Raw genomic sequence first — 17,826 nt, forward strand, 5'->3', positions numbered from 1 at the left:
CTGGAAACATATTGAACAGATATAACAAGAATAGGCAATAAGAGCTTACAAGATGCAGACAGACCATTATTAAAGCAAGACCGCGTGGTTTGACGAAAACATTTAAGCAAAGTGAAAGAAACCGATTGAGAATAGATTTGCTTGTTTGCTGGTCATTATGCGTCCTTTAAATGCGTTTCTGGCAACCAAATAAAATGAGCCTTTATCCCTCTCGCCCTTAAATAATAAAACACTTTGGAATTTGTTTTTCATTTCTTTTATTTAAATTTGTGTTTCATTTTGTTGGTTCATTTAATTCATGTTCTGTAGTTGTTTGAAACATTCGTCTTTGCTTTGTTATTCATTCATCTGTTGGCTGTTAAGCACTGTTATGCTTCAATGTGTTTTCGGCTTTTCTTTTATCTAAATTGGCTATTTTTCCCCATTTGAATGCATTCGATCTATTTCTTTTATAACGGCGCGGTTTTAAGTGTTATTGTTGTTATTACTGCCTTACTGTTTGCTGTAATTTTATTTTTTTCTAGCTTTTTTTTGCTTACCAAAACATGTTATTTCCAAAATTTTTTATTTTTTTTTTGCGCTCTTAGTATTTTGTTTCTGTTGTTATTTTATTTATATGCACAATTCTTTATTAAATATAATTCTTAAATATTAAGCATTGTAAATAAGTTACTTTTATTCAACTCAATTATTTATTATTATAGTTTTTTTTGTTATTTTCAGCTTTTATTAATTCTTTTGTTGTTCTTTTTTCCATCAGTTAACATTACGACTAGCTTTTTGTTGTCTTCATCATTGAATTTGTGTACTTAAAGTCTATTATTTCTTATACGTTATTAATAGCTACTTATGTTCACATTTAATTTTATTTAATATTTTGAATTTTGAATTCATTTGCTTTTCATTAACATCTACATAATACCTATAATCAACATCTTGTTTTGTATGTCTTCAAATTGGCGTTTGTTTGTATTCCGTTTAACGTTTGCGCACAAACTCCCTTAGCTTTTACGAAACACATGTAAACGAGAGCTTTCATATTGTTGAGAGCTTCAGATTTCCAACTGCAAGCTTTGGAACTGCAAGCTTCGAAACTAAAAATTGTCCATTATTAAAATATGAAAGTTTTCCCTTTATACAAAGCTTTAAAATATCATACAAAACATTAAATTATTGTACTCCAAAGAGCTTTTTCAATCACTGCCACAAAACATCTTCAAATTTAATCAAGCGCTTTCATAATGTTGAGAATTTCAGATTTTCAACTGGAAGCTTGGGCACTAAAAATTGCCCATTATTAAATCATGGGAGCTTTCACTTTAAACAAAGTTTTAAAATATCCTATAAAAAATATAATTATTGTATTCCAATGAGCTTTTAAAATCACTGCAAAAAAACTTTAAATTTAATTGCGAAGGTTTTTGTATTCCTATGAGCTTTTTCACTCTCTGACAGAAATGTTCTCACATAAATGAGAGCTTCTCCAATATTAAGAGCTTTAAGTAAAACTTAGAATTAAAAATCCGAAGACGAAGCTCTTAGATGTTGTTTGAGAAAATAAAATTTTTGTATTTTTATGAGCTTTTTCACTCTCTAACAGAAATCTTCTTACCTAATTGAGAGCTTCTCATATATTAACAGCTTTAAGTCAAACTTAGATTTAAAAATCCGAAGACGAAGCTCTTAGATGCTGTTTGAGAAAATCAAATTTTTGCATTTTTATGAGCTTTTTCACTCTCTAACAGAAATCTTCTTACCTAATTGAGAGCTTCTCATATATTAAGAGCTTTAAGTCAAACTTAGATTTAAAAATCCGAAGCCGAACCTCTTAGATGCTGTTTGAGAAAATCAAATTTTTGTATTCCAATGAGCTTTTTAATCACTGCCGAAATACTTCAAATTTCACTTTTTACAAAGCTTTTAAATATCAAATAAAAAATTAAATTATTGTATTCCAATTAGTTTTTTTTTTTGATAATTGAGAGCTTTCTTTATGTTGAGGGCTTTACATACACATCTGTAAACTTCCGAATTAAAAAAGTTTACTATTAAATTGAAAGAGCTTTGACTTGCAGGCGAAGCTTTAAGACGTTGTGGGAAAAAAATAAAATCTTTGTATTCCAATGAGCTTTTGCATTCACTTAAAAGTCCCAGCTATAAAATAAAATAGTTTGTCGTAGTTTAAAGTGTTTAGCTAAAGTCACAGACTAGACTAGAAATTGAAGTGCCATTGGAGCTTTTGATAACAAAATAGAGTAAAGTGGTTACTACAAATGTTTCTTTTAAACATCAAAGTATTTTTTTAATTAAAACAAACAAAAATGTATATATTATCAACCAAGAGAATAGATATACAGTTTTGGAAAGCTTTTTTCTAAGTTTAAGAATCCAATATTTTAAATTGAGCTTAATTGTGACGTTGACGTTTACTGAAGATATCACTAATTTAATGTTCAAAGCCGTAGGATTTTTACCACCTTACTAAGTTCAAGTTCAATTATATAACCTAGCATACTTTCATTAAAAGAGCTTTCATTTTTCTCAGATTTTGTCTAGCTTCATTTAAAGAGCTTTCATTTATCCCAGACTTGCTTAATTTATTCTCATAAAATTAAAAAAAAAAAGCTTTCGCCATTCGATGGAACCCTGCAGCTTATTTAAAGCGTTTTTTGAGATTTTTTCGGTATTCAGTAAAAGCTAAGCTAGCCTGTTGCCTTCGTCATGTTTCTAATACTACCGTTTTTATCCTCTTATGACTTTCTGCTTCCTTTATTTTGTTTATGGCTTAAATACCACCATTCACCTTATTCTTCCATAATATTTTCAAGTGTGAAATTAATTACAAAAGCGTTTCATATATTTTTTTTAATTTTTATCATATTGTTGCAACATCATTTGTTAACACATTTATGCAATAATTTAAAACTACTTTTAACCAACCATTTTACATGCCTCTTAAATAGTTGCGCACCGCATATTATACAAAAAAAAATATATATGTTAGTATATTTCAATTGCTTTAAATAGCTTTTGATCGTTTGATTTTATAAAATCAGATTTGCAATATTTTCCCTATGAAATATTTTACAATAGCAGCTGTTTTTTCCTTAGAACTCTAGATATTTTTTTCAGTGTACCTATAGGTTTAAGTTTATTTCTTACACGGCAAATAGTCAATTTTATGTTTTGCTTTTAATGTTTGTGTTACTTACCCCTAACTTTTAACTACAGTTAAGTTTTGTTCTTATTTTGCTTACTTAAATAATTTTTACAATTTCCATAAAGTAATTTCTTGTTGCTACAAACATGACTTTTGCGGTTTCCCTAGATTATTTTTGCCACACTTAACATTTGCTTGGAGTTTTATTTCTTTTGCTGTTTATATTCACATTGATCATAAAAATAAATATTTTTTATTTTCTTATTTGCTAGACATAAACAACATTTAACACAATCCTGCAATGTACTCTTTTCCTCTATTTACAATTTTGGAACTTTTAGAACTATTTTCAAATTATAAAAAAATATAAATAAATTGGAGGGCTTAATTTCGATCTTTGTTTTATTACAAAACCAGAACTCAAAATGTTTTTGCACACATTTTTAGTACTCAAAAAAACTTAAGCTCAGTTTTTGTTTAAGAGGCTCTATTTTGCGAAACTTTTTCAGAGAATTGTAGGCCAAATGGTATTCAAGTAACTCAACCAAGAGCTTCGATACAAAACTGAGGTACTTTTGAGACATAAAAACATGTAGAATTTTAAGCTTTAATTTTGTAATAGTTATGGGAATAAGAATTCAAATGTTTACTCTAAGTTGGTGAGCACGGAAAATTATAGAAATCTTTTGTACAGAGCTTTCATTATTTGTTAAATTATGCTCGAACAAATGAAACCAAAGCGAAGAAACGAATTTTTAAATAAAATATAACTAATGAAAATGATGTGAAAGCTATTTCTAAAATGACAGCGTATAGATTTCATTTTACATTTTACTTATTTTAAAACAAATGAAAGCTTTCATCAGCAAACAGAGGAAAAATTAAATTTAAAGAAATTTAACCCATTTTATAGACTAATGAAAATGATGTGAAAGCGTTTTTAAAATGATAGCGTACAGCTTTCAGTTATTTTTATGTTTTATGTACGAGAAAAATAAAATTTGAATAAATTTAACCCGTATTACCAAAGTGATGAAAATAAAGTGAAAGCTCTTTTAAATTAACAGCGTACAGCTTTCACTAACTTTTTACTTATTTCAATACAAATGAAAGCTTTCATTAGCAAAACGAGAGAAATAAAATTTAAATAAATTTAAGCCATTTTACCAAACTGATGAAAACGAAGTAAAGGCTTATTTAAATTAAAAGCGTAGAGCTTTCACTAACTTTTTACTTATTTCAAAAAATGAAAGCTTTTATTAAATAAATTTAAGCCATTTTACCAAACTGATGAAAATGAAGTAAATGCTCTTTCACATTAACAGCGTACAGCTTTCGCTTACTTTTTATTTATTTAAAAAAATGAAAGCTTTCTTCAACAAAACGAGAAAAATAATTTTTAAATAAATTTAAACCATAATACCAAACTGATGAAAACGAAATAAAAAAATTTTAAATAAATTTACTCCATTTTACCAAACTGAGAAAACTTAAATTCAAACAAATTTATCTAATAATCCAAGCTGATAAAAATAGAATAAAGTTTCTCTGAAATTTAAAATTGTCAGTTACTATGACCTATATACTTTATTTAGTTATATATATGTATATATAAAAATATTTGCCAAAGCTTTAACGAAATTTTATACTTTCAGCAGAGAAAATTTGAATTTTTTGGAAAATAAAATAATATTATTAAGCAAAACCAAAATTATCATCACCTGTTTTATTTAAAAATGTGTTCAATATTTCATACTCCTTTCTTTATTTCTCCATATTTTCTCTTACTTTTTTAAGCCTAAACAATTAAATCAAATTCAATTTTTTGGAAGGAATTTCTTACCACATTTTGCGTTTGAATTTATTATTTTTCTTTTTACCAATAACATTACAAATAACATTTTCTTATTATATACAAAATACACTAATAGTACTTCTATAATTATAATTTGTTGTACGCCTAGAAGTATGCAATCTTCTTAAATGCCCTTAAAAATATGTTATGTTTTTTATATATTTTCCCAAATTAAACTTACTTTTGTTGTAATTTACAAACGCACAATTCTAAAAAATGCTTTAACAAAAATCAGTCGGTTGCTAAATCTTTTTTAATTATTTTTTGTCTTTGATATTTTATTTTCCTCAATTTTTACTTTAATGTTATTATATATAAAAATTATTAAAAAATAACCATTCCAAAAAGGAACTCAACGTTTACTAATTTTTTAATTTGCAATTATCTTTTTTTTAATCTAATTTTTTACACATTACACGCGGTTAACTTTAAAACTTTTTCATTTCGCTTTCGAGGCAAATATATTTACAAAGTAAACTAAAGTATTTGGAGTATTAGTATTTTAAGGGGTTTTTTGCAAAATCGTTTGAAAAAAGTGGGAACGATATTGAAGAAGAAGTTGGTTTTGAAAAATTGGAAAGGTTTGAAAAATTAAGGCGACAGTATTTTTATGATATTATTACTAAAATTATTCCAATGATATATAATAGTATTCCATATTTAACTTACGAATTCTCTAAGAAACTTGAGTTGAAAATTTCACCAAAAATTTTTAGGTTGTTTTGTCTTAAAAAAATAATTTGGATTAAAAAAATATATTATTATTTCTTCACATTTTGTTTAATTAAGAGAAAAATTGAGTAAAAATAGGTGATTTAAAATATTTTCTCGAAGATTTTTAAGAAAAAAATATTTTAATTTGTTTTTTGACTTTATTTAAAAATTAAAGGTTTTCCTTAATGAAGATGTGATTAAAAGATTTTTAAGGAAAAATTGGATAATATTGGAAAATAACGAAGAATTATTTTTCGATAAGAATTATGTATATAAAACAGGGCAATCATAATAAAACATCTGTCATTGGGTGTATGAAAAGTATTTTAAAACCTTTTCAAAAATATTTGAAAGTTAATATCATTATAAATACATATATGTATATAAAAATTTAAATTTTGTAAAAACTTCAAAAAATTCGGAAAAAATGTAAAATTATTGATTTGAAAAATAGTTTTAAAAATCATGTACGGTAATGAATAAAGTGTTTTTGGAAATCTCGAAATTTGAAATTTTTTATTCCAAAAATATTTTTAAGATTCATACATACACAAATATTTTTTTTTCTGAAATTTCGAAAGTCAAAATTATTAATTTGAAAAATAGTTTAAAAAATCATAAATTTTTTTTGAAAAACATTTTTATATTTAATTCCGCATTATTTTACTCCAAAAATAGATTAAAAATTTATACCTAATTATTGAAAATCTTTAATTCGAAAATTATTTTTAAATTTATGCAGAATGAAAATAAGGTTTTTTTCGGAAACTGCAATATTTTATTTGAAAACGAGTTTTTAAATTCAAAGAAAATTTTGATTACATTTTTTTGAAAATTTCGAAATTTAAAATTTTTAATTCGAAAAATATTTTTAAAATTTATACAGAATAATAAAATAGTTTTCTTTCGAAACTCAAATTTTTTTACTCAAAAATATTTTTAAAATCCATACAGAATTATTTTATTCGTAAAAAAATTTTAAAATCCATACAGAATAATGAATTAATGTTTTTTGGAAGTCTCAAAATTTTTTGTTCGAAACATATTTTGAAAATTCATACAGAATAATAAATATGCTTTTTTTTTGTTGCAAATCTCGAAAATGAAAATTTTTGTGTCCAAAATAATTTTAAATTTAAGCAGAATAAATTGGTTTTTTTGGAAACTCAAAATTTTTTACTCGAAAAACGTTTTTAAAAATCATACAAATTCATATTTTTAAATTTATGCAGTATAAAAAATAAGTTTTTTTTTGGAAACTTACAAAGCACTTTTAAAATTCACAGAAAATAACGTATTAATTTTGCGGAAAATTTGGAAATTTTAATTAAAAAAATATTTTGAAATTTGTATAGAACAAAAAAAAAATTTCTTGCAAACTCGAAACGTTTTACTCGAAAAACATTTTTAAAATTCAGACTGAAATTTTTACTCGAAAAATTTTGAAATTTTAATTCGAAAAATATTTTAAAATTTCATAACGAATTATGAATATTTTTTATGGAAATTTCAAAATTTTGAACTTTTATATCGAAAAATATTTTTAAAATCAATACAGCTTGTTGCGGTTGAGCATTTTTAATATTTTTTTCTAAGTTACAACTAAAACACTTTAAGAACTAATTTTTACACTACTTAATTTAATTTGGCAGCAACTTCGTTATGCTAAAGTTTCCTTCCAGAGCATAGGCGCTACAATGTACTAACGAACCACACAAAAAACTCGGCAGCCTAAAACTATGCTTTGAAAGTGCATAAGCTGTACATTGAAACTTTTAAACAAGCAATTAATAACTAATAGGCGAAGCGTTATTTTATAACGGCTTATAACTGTATGCAAAAGATGTACGTACACAGTTTGATATCAACTTAATGATTAGCACACTTTTTGGCGCGCAGCAGGCTATTTGCTCAACATCGCTGCGTTAGACTAACAAAAGAACATTTATTTGTTTACGCAACTAGTAGTAAATACATTTGTAGGTTGATAGTTAGTATGGTAGCCTAAAAACCTAAAAATGATTTGCCGCAACCTTAGAAAACTAATTACCGAAGTCGTTACTTAACTAGGTAATGTATGTATGTACCATATAATGTAGTTAGCAAGTGCTTAGGTTGTAAGTAGTTACTAAAGTAGTTACACTTGGCTAGCGGAAGGGGATTAAGTAATGTATTTTTTGTTTTTTTGTTTTGAGCTACATAGTTCAATGCTAGTATATAATGTACTTAAGTATATACTTAGTCAACTAAGCATGCATGTATGTGATAGTGGGGGTATGCAGTATGTATACAATATAGTTTAGTTTAGTTTAGTTAAGGATAGGATAGCACACATATTCATTTTGGAAAATTGCAAGTTTTTTTTTCGTTTTTGCTCAAATATACGCTTATATAGTAAGGTTTAGGATATTCTAGCATAGTCATATATATATATAAATATATATGTGTATGTGTATATAGTTAGACGTTAGTAGTAATTTGATTTTATAGTATTCGCTAATACTCTCTCTCTCTCTCTCTTGACATACAGTTGGCATTACAAGCTAGTTTTGAAGTTGCGTTAGTTAGAAATGAATAAAAAATAAAAACGAAAATATTACAAAAAAACCCAAACGAAATTAACACACACCACCTAACTCCAGCCACGCCTACTATGCGCGCGCTCATTGCACAGCAGCAGCACAAATGTTGTGAGTATGCACGTTAACGCGCCGGCGCAGTCAAGCTGCCGACGCGCACTACGCGCCGCCGCACCCGCACCGAACACCGGGAAGTGTATCTCCTCGGGCTCGCTCAGCTCTTCCTCCTCATCGTCCACCGTGTTGGAGACGGCGCGATAACGCATGGTAAAGTTGACTTTGAATGTCGCCTCGGCCACGCCGCCGGGCGACGAAACGATGAAGTAGAAAGTGCGCGGCACGCGCTCGTGCATGCTGACGTAGGTGAGGCGCGCCTCCTTGCAGTACGGTGTGGGCAGGTCCTGTAAGTTAAGCAGAAAAATATTTTTGTTAGCTTTTATTGCACTCTAAAGCGTATATGTATATCAAATTTACCGTTACGCCGTAAGCCAGCACAGTGCTGCCATATTGATTGCCGGGCGTGTAGACACGATCGCCGTGCAGCCAGCGCGCGGCATGCGCGGGCGGATTGGCACAGAATTCTACGGCTAAATGCAACGGCGAGCCGGGGTAGGCGACTGGTGTCGAATTGCGCGCCACAACGGTGGGAGAGCCTGGATAATTGAACAGAGAAATTTTATTATTGAACAAGCTTAATTCATATTACTTAATTAATTAATTATTTTAGTTACTAATATGAAGATATGTTTTTATGCAAATATTTATTATATATATATATATATATATATATAAGTAGATATATATTTACAATCAAATTTAGTTGGAGAAAACTTTATTGAGAAGTCAGTAAGTTGAGCTTTTAGCCAATTTAATAAAGCTTTCGTTTCTCCTCTAGAGCTTTTAAGACACACACTATATTTTCTAGTTTTGATTAGACTAGTCTACGTTTAGACTTTTCCAGTACTCTTTTTCGGAAAGTTTAAAAATCGGTTAATTATAAATAATAATAACTATAAAATTTTGTTTTGGTGACAACCATATCGAAATGTATATAATTATGTATATTAGGGTGCTTCAAAAAAAAGTTTTTGAATTTTTTTTTTCAACTTTTATCCCCTCAAATGTTAGTGATTGACAAACATAAAATCGTTCCTCAAGCCAGGCGCTGTAGCTTAACTCTATGAGTTGCTATTTTTTTTTCAGGTTCTCATACATTTAACATAGGAATTTTCGTTTTTTCATTCAAACTAAAATTTCACCAACTAATTTTCGTTTCTCAAAAATAACCATCACATATTCAGAAAGTTCACTTTTCAAACTTTAAAAATTCCCGCGACAAAGTGTGAGTTAAGCTATAGCGCCTGGCTTGAGGGAGGATTCTTTGTTTGTCAAGCACTAACATTTGAGTGGATAAAAGTTGAAAAAAAAATTCAAAATTTTTTTTTGAAGCAAACTAATGTATGTATATATATTTTCAATTTTACACGTTTAGCTTAAGTTCGGCTCTGTAAATATGCTGACTTTTGGTGAGACCACGAATAATCTCTCCTCTCTTGGACAACTAGACATGCCTGTCCGTTGTGATACACAGAACTTTTAGCAGAACTTTTAGGTATGGATCAAACTACCGCTTGCCACCTCATCTTACTCAAATGCATTCTCCATAATCATTAGCCTTGCCTTCTGACTGACAGTGGGACGGTATCGTGTTAGAATACCGATCATTGTGTTCACATGAATCTTGCTAAGAGATAGTAGGTCATGCATGTTTATGTTCCACTGTAAGCCAGAAGACAGCGTCCATCTGTGCTCACTATTTGTCGGATGGTTGGAAATTTCGATCTTGCATTTTCTTTTTATAATATTAAAGTGTCAATAAGACAAAGAAACGCTCAAAGTAATGAAAATATTGCTGCCGATCAGGCAAGTGTTGCTGAAGACCACAATATGTCGATTCTAAGGCATTCTCATTAATTGAGTCTGTCTCAATCCACAATCTGGCGGATTTTAAGACAGCATTTGGGCTTGCGTTTGTATAAAATTGTTTCCACCCAAGAACTGAAGCCATTGGACTTTTAAGAAAATCAACTTCACCGATAAGGCTCACTTTCATCTAAATGGTGTGGTAAATAAACAGAACTGACAATTCTTCGACGAAGAAAATCAACAAATTATACATGACCAACCATTATATCCACCTAACTTGACAGTTTGTTGTGGTTTTTGGTTTGGTGGAATCGTCGGTTCGTATTTCTTTCGAAATGAAACTAGTGACACCGATACTGTCAATAGAGAGCGGTAGAGATCGGTGATAACCAACTTTTTGGTTGGTCGTTTTTGTTGATCTCGACATCATCTGGTTCCACCAAGACGGGGCTACGCGCCACACAAAACGGGCAACAACCATATTATTGCGTGAAAGTTTTGGAGATGCGATTATTTAAAGAAATTGTGACATTGAATGGTCTCCAAGAAGTTGTGATTTAACACCATTAAACTAATTCTTGTAGAGTTATTTGAAGTCAATGGTAAGCGTAAGAGGGCAATATCGACAGTCCTATTCATGACATACGACTTGATTTGGTGGAAAAGTACTCGAAACTTGTGTTCATAGAATTCGTTACTGTAAAAGAAATCGTGGAGGCCACTTGAATGATGTTATATTCTGAACTTAATTGTATCGATTGTACTTCACATTAAATAAAAAACATTAGAACTTCAATTAGTGTGTTTTTTTAAAGAAATCATATCACTTTTCTTGGGGAACCCCATACATCTCCTGCCACCTTTATAGCTGCCACTTCTGCTTGATCTGGTAATCTGAGATAACCAACTCTTGTTTCAGACTATCAAACCAACTCTCCCCAAAGAAGACTCCCCTTCTAACTTATTCCTTGAACTTTGACCCATCAAGCGTCTCCGCCTCACCCACATGTCTCTCGGAAGTATGTGCGCGGAGAAGATCCCTCTTGGAGTAGGCTTCGCGGTGCAAGAATTTTTCCATGTTTATTCAAAAATGAAGCCGGTGAGAACGTAACCGTCAATGGCGATCGTTATCGCGCCATGATAACCGACTATTTGATGGCTGAAATTGAAGCTTGTTCTCGGCGACATTTCGTTTCAAACAGACAACGCCCTTTCCGCACATCGCAACAACCAAGGGATTTATTACACTTCGCTGAGCAGATAATACCGCGTTTTGGACCGGTCGATTGGGCACCAAAATCGTGTGATATCACATCATTAGACTTTTTTCGGTGGGGATATGTAAAGTCTAAAGTCTATGCGGACAATCCGCGAGAACACCACGCGTGTCATTCGCCAGTTACCAGTCGAAATTATCGAACGAGTCATCGAAAATCAACGGAGGGACCATCAAAGCGTTGCCGCGGCCAATATTTGAGAGAGATAATCTTCAAAGATTAAATTCTAAAGAAAATGTTCTTTCGAATGATAATAAACATTCTCCATTAAATTTGAAGTTTCTGTGTTTTTTCTTTAAAAAAGTTGAAGCCCTCGAAATTGATGACCCCTTATATAAAATAATACTTTTAATAACCGCTTCTTTTTGAGAAAACGAAGTCGACTCACGCCACAAGTGTTTCAAAGAAAGTTTCACTTCAATTCGCTTAACTGAAGAAGCATAACTCCGAACATATTCGCACAATTTCTTGACGTCTTCTGCTTTTGCAAAGCTTTTAAAATAATTTCATTTCATCCGTCTTAACTTGGCTTACCACGCGCAAGAGACTCTTAATAAATCCAACTCGCTGGCGGTGGCAAGCAACTGACTCATACCACAAATAGAGCTGTATATATATATACGCACATATACATACATGTGTTCGTTAGCAGTTGTATAGGTTTAAATCTTGCTTATATACAACTTCATATAAGTATATATGTAAATATGTATATTATATACTTGTGTAATTCCACAATTTCTCGTGACAAGAATACACTTCGTAATGGAGTTTCGTAATTTTCTTAACTTTGACACAATAACTATACGTACACACACATACAAACTAACATATACACTTACATTTACACGTTTCATATATTCCCTGTGAAATGTTGAAAGATTTCAAACTTGAAAGTGAGTTGAAAAGTTTAAGTGAAAAACCACGACCAACATTGTATTTTTACTCACATTTCTGATTTGCGCTCGACAATCTTACTCGCTTTGTGCTTTTCTCGAACACAAGAAGTGCTTTTAAGAGTGTCTACTAAATACTTTTAATTGGCGTGAAGTGCGAAAGTTCGTAGGAGCTATCTGTTGAGAAAGTATTATCTGTACAACAAAAGTTCGTAGGAGCTGTCTATTAAAGAAGTATTTGTATATTTAATAAATGAAGCTTTTGAAATAAAATGTTTTGTGAAAAGCTTTCATTTTGCGAAAGTTTATATACAAGTTGAGCAGAAATATTTTTTCACGAACTTAATTTTGGGACGAGCACACTGGTCTGTACTATATTATTTGCTTAAAAAGCTTTCACTTTGCGGAAGCTTATATGTAAGTTAAGCAAAAATATTTATTTTTGAACTTAATTTTGGAAAGAGCGAATTGGTCTCAACTATATTATTTCCTTAAAAAGCTTTCACTTTGCGAAAGCTCATATGTACGTTGAGCAGAAATATTTTTTACGAACTAAATTATGGGAAGAGAGTCCTGGACTTAACTATTTTATTTGCTTAAAAAGCTCATATGCATATTCATTTATAAACAAAGCTTTCATTGTACAATGATTAATTTACAAAACCACTGTTCATTAAGTTTTAAGAGCAGTCTATTAAAAAGGCATCATTATATGTTCATCCAATAACTGAAGTAAACTATTGCTACACTATTTCATGGAAATAATTAGTTTTGCAAAAAGCTTTCCCTTAGAGAAATATATATATTTGAGTTCAAGCAAAAATCTTATTTTTCAATTTAATTGGTGAAAGAGCAGATGTTGTTTTCTTAGAAAGCTTCTATGAATATACATTGAATATACGTAAAAGCTTTCGAAGATTAAGTTTAGAAACTTATTTTGAAGGACATAAATTATAAACGGCATATAGAACTTTCACCGTACAAAGCTTACATTGCTATTAATAAACTGTGAAACATAAAAGCATGAATAGTGTCATGAGTAAAACTGAGGATTAGAAGCAAACTTGGGTGGTACCTGCTTAGGGTAATCTAGTATTCTATCGATTCAGCAGATGCAGCTATTCATAGCGTCATCATATTTATTGAGCGTTTTCATCTGTACTTTTTGTTCGTACTTTTAAACGCGAAAGCACATCGAAAGCCGTGGGGCTTATATGTGAAAGCTGCTTATAAAGTATTTGTTTAAGCTCATTAAAGCTCTAAAAGTTGAAATCCAAATTTTTCTACAGTTATTTCAGCCATATGTGAAAGCTGCTTTACCAAGCTTTCATAACAGTTCCAAAAAATAATAAATGGTCAAAAATTCAATCAATTTATCGGAAATACATTTTAATCGCACTTTTTTTTTTAATATTTTTTCAATTTCGCTAAATTACAATTTTTTTTTTTGCAATCGCTGTCACTTCATCAGCGTGGCGCAGGTGTTGGCAATAAGCGCTTAAGTACCATCAAAATGTCTACGCCTTAATTGACGTCAAACATTCATTTGAACAACAACAACAATAAATATGCACATACAACCCCGTAACACAACATGTACCGTTACTAATTGCAGTGTCGTGTGCGAATTTTCGAGTGTAAAAATTTAATTTATTTGCCTAAACTCCAGGCCGCCATTATTTTGCGTTTACATACATGTACATACTGGTATTGGTGCCTGCCGGAAAGGCCTTACAATTCTATAAAATCATATTGGAAACCTTTGCATATGTTAGGGCGCTACAACGCTTTGCTGCTGCCCAACGAAGCATGTGGCAGCATTTCCAAATTGATGGTGGTTGTGCCAAGGTTGGTTGACGGCGCAGCTGCTAAGCCACCTTTAGTGCACCCAAACACACGCCAGCAATGCCCTGTGGCCTTGCAGCAGCACTGCTCGTTCACTTTTGTCCATTGGTGAGATTTTTAATTTGATTTTCGGCAATTTGCGCGCGCGTACAACACCCCAAATACATATATGGCAACGGTTTACGACGGCACAGACACACACGGCTGACCTCGGTCATTTTCCCCAACTCTTCCCTACAAAATATTATTAAGCCCACTCCGACGCATTTGCTTTGGCCTCTCGAGCGTCGCGCTTTCTCGTCGCTATCGTACAATTTTCATTTTCATTTAGTTGTTTCGTTTGACTCTCGCACCATTTGCTTTTCGATTTCACCATTTTGTTCGATGGAATTCTTCATGCTGTAACTTCTGGCCACTGATTGCTTTCGGCCGATGGTGGCTTTCCATCGTTGGTTGGATTCATTGGTTCATGCTTGATCTGCTAGCCTATAGTCTTTTATGGTCGCCCGTGTGTCGTGGACAAATTGCTCACTGACTATGTTTGGTTGCACGTACATGGTGTGAGTGCTATGAAAAAGATAAATAATTTTTCAGATAGTGCAACGCAACGGTTGTGAAAATGGAGAGCTCTTCGGGAAGGTGATATAGTATTTATTAATTCGAATTTAGGCAAAATGTAGTTGAAAGATCATAAATGTGAATGCTTTATTTAAGCAATTTCACAAAGTGAAAGCTCATACATTTGCGATGAAAACTTCAAGTACATGATGTGTCAATATCTGAGCAACAGAGGTCCCCTCGATTTGTGTTTCGAGATTTTTTTAGTTTTCATAAAATTTATGTATTTAATAAAATAGGTCGATTTTTCAACTTTAATTCTTTCGAAAGCTTTTCATTTCTTATTCGTTTAGTTCTTTTTTTTATTTTTGCTGTTTGCGAAAAAAAAACATTTTTCAATAAAAAAAATGGTATGGTTTTTGTAGTGATTCATCTTGAAAAATAAGGAAACGACTTTTTTTTCCAAATTGCCGAAAGAGCTTTCATTTTGATCGGAGCTTTCGTGTTTTTCACCAATATTTCATACTATAAATGTAATGAGAGCAATTGATTTCATTCAAATTGAAGTACTTATTTTTAAAAAAATTTGAATGAGCTTTCATTTTGATTAAAGCTTTGGCATTTTTTGACAATTTTTGACTTTTTATTAGAAAGATTTTGTGTTTTAGTAAGAAAAGTGTTTGATTTAGTTCGAATAAAAATACTTATTTTTCAAAAAAATTCGAATAAGCTTTCATTTTAATGGAAGCTTTCAATTATCCTTAGTTTATGCTTTTTTTATTTATGAAAACAAGGCAAAATATTAGAACTAAGCCATATAATAGTGTATTTTTTTCAAATTAATAGCAAATAATATTTCAACTTGATATTGTAATATTAGTGAAAACGGCTATGCAAGCTTTTGTAAGAAGTCTCAAATACCGAAAATTTAAAACGATACATTTTAGTTTAAGTTTCCGTTGTTATAAAAATGAAAGCTTTTACTTTTTAAGCTTTCTCTTCTTTAAGCTTTTGTTTTTACTTTAGTTTCGGTTAAAGCTAAACTGAAATTAATATTAAAAAGGGATTAATGTACTAAGGAAAATAAATTATTGTTAATAAGAATGCCTTAAAGGTAGTGACTAATTAAAAAAATATATAAAAAGCGTTTAATTCCATATTGATTCCATATTGATATTTGTCAGCCAACTTTCATTAATATTTAGTAAGAGTAATCGAAAGTTCCTAACAACTCTACAATAATATACCTGTAACATCTTAAAGCTCTTAAAAAGCTCTAAAAGCTTCAAAGAATGAACCAGACGCTACGTAGTAGAGCTTAATTTGGGAATATCAGACTTTTGCATATCCATTTACATGTTTTTGTGAAATGAGTACACACACATCAATCATAAATGGACTTTACACCACAAAAAACTTCGGCGAAAGAGCCGAAAAAACGGACAGTCAGGCGGTAGAAGAGAGTGAGTGAGTTCAAAGTGTTAAAACAGGGGTCCCATAAGCATTTAATACATCGCTAATACCCTTGCTACAGCTTTTTTTTCAAACAGTTCGCAATTTGAATTTTGGGTTGCATTAAAATGTGTTGTTGTTTTTTATTGCTAGACAGCAAAAAAAGTATTCAAACTGGTATGGAGAGTATTTAACCGCCTTCTTATATACATCTGTACTCTCTCCCTTGCGAGTAGCTGATATGTGCACAAACCAGCCACTAAGTGATAGACAACAACAACTACAACAATAATAATAATAACAAAAATAGTAATAAAGAACAATTGCAACTTGAGTACACACTGGCAGACACTTGAGTGATGGCTTAGTTTGTTGCAAGTTGTTTTCTATGTGGCAGCAATGCTCATTTGAGCTTAACACTTGCAACCATTTTGTTATTTCAAATATTTCAGTGCATATGTGAGTGGGTGTGTGTGGATATATGCATGTATATGTGTACGAGTGTGCTTCTGTGTACATCTGAGCGCTCTTGCAACAAGAGTAATAATGAATTTATATACATACATATCTCCCAACTAATTGTAATTGTTGTTGTTTTGTACTTACTGCTTCTTCTTCTTGCTTTTTGCAATAATTTTTACAACCCATTATTATGTCCGCAAGCAGCAAATGAACAATTTATTTGCCTGTCTCTACTGAAGCTTTTTGCCGCTTCTTTACTCCCTTTATTCTCCGCTGCATCTCTCCTGTTCTGCTCTTGCGTTCCCTCGCTCCATTTATAACTTTGCATTTATTTTGAATACTCAATGTACTCAAGCTTGTGCGCAATCATGTAGAAAATTGCAAATTTTTTGATTATCTAGTCACTAAAGTTGTTTTTTGTTTTGATTCAACTTCTTCTTATCCCTTCTATGCTCCACCTCTTCTACCTTCTCCTTTCACCAAGCGCTTCTGCTTCATTTGCCTTGTTCGGCACTTGTGACCTCCCCCAAAAGTATGCTGCAATTTATTGCGCACTCTTGTTATTAACATGCACACATATGCGTTCACACATACATACACATATACCCTCGTAGACTCACACTGACACACGAAATCACTTGTTTATTGCCAGCATTCAAATAATCTTGCAATATTCATGCTGCTTCTTCTTCTTCTGCCACCCATCCGCTTCTTTCTTTTTCTACAAATTTGTGCGCTTGTATTTGTGCAAACTTTAATGAGTTTTTGTGGGCAACTGATGGTTGCCAGCTTTTGTTGACTCTATTCAGCCATTGCTGGGGATTTGCCTATTACTCTCAGCTCTTTTTCATATCAATTAATTATAGTTTTGCTTGTGCGAAAAATCCTATCTATTGGATTTGGGAATGAAAGTAATGAAAATGTTGTTTGTGCCAGTAAAATAACTTTTCAGTGGAAATTCTACATCTATTGTATTATTTGTGCTTTCGAAGCATGAAAGCTTTCCCAAAAAGCAAATATGGTATTATTTAAAAAAAATTGAAATTACAGCCGAAAAGTAAAAGCTTTATTCAATATAATAATTTCGTAAAAAATCTCCTAA

The 17,826-nt window shown here is 31.1% G+C and overlaps 1 protein-coding gene and 1 long non-coding RNA gene across 2 annotated transcripts in view; both read right to left on the reverse strand.

Moving 5' to 3' along the window:
- Nucleotides 1-240: 240 nt before the first annotated feature.
- On the reverse strand, nt 241-3,956 carry LOC126757061 (uncharacterized). The gene is made up of 2 exons (XR_007666672.1): nt 1,758-3,956; nt 241-1,612 (listed from the first exon to the last, which is right to left on the reverse strand). It is a non-coding gene; the product is annotated as an uncharacterized LOC126757061 (long non-coding RNA).
- A 3,212-nt stretch (nt 3,957-7,168) lies between these two features.
- LOC126757008 (uncharacterized) overlaps nt 7,169-17,826 on the reverse strand; it is a 281,474-nt gene continuing 270,816 nt past the window's right edge. Inside the window, exons 12-13 of the mRNA XM_050470556.1 lie at nt 8,783-8,961; nt 7,169-8,709 (exon numbers count right to left, since the gene is read on the reverse strand). Of these exons, the coding sequence (XP_050326513.1) occupies nt 8,362-8,709; nt 8,783-8,961 (527 nt within the window). The 3' untranslated portion in view covers nt 7,169-8,361. The remainder of the gene's footprint in view (nt 8,710-8,782; nt 8,962-17,826) is intronic.

Source organism: Bactrocera neohumeralis, chromosome 4, assembly GCF_024586455.1.
Source record: "Bactrocera neohumeralis isolate Rockhampton chromosome 4, APGP_CSIRO_Bneo_wtdbg2-racon-allhic-juicebox.fasta_v2, whole genome shotgun sequence".
Lineage (NCBI taxonomy): Eukaryota > Metazoa > Arthropoda > Insecta > Diptera > Tephritidae > Bactrocera > Bactrocera neohumeralis.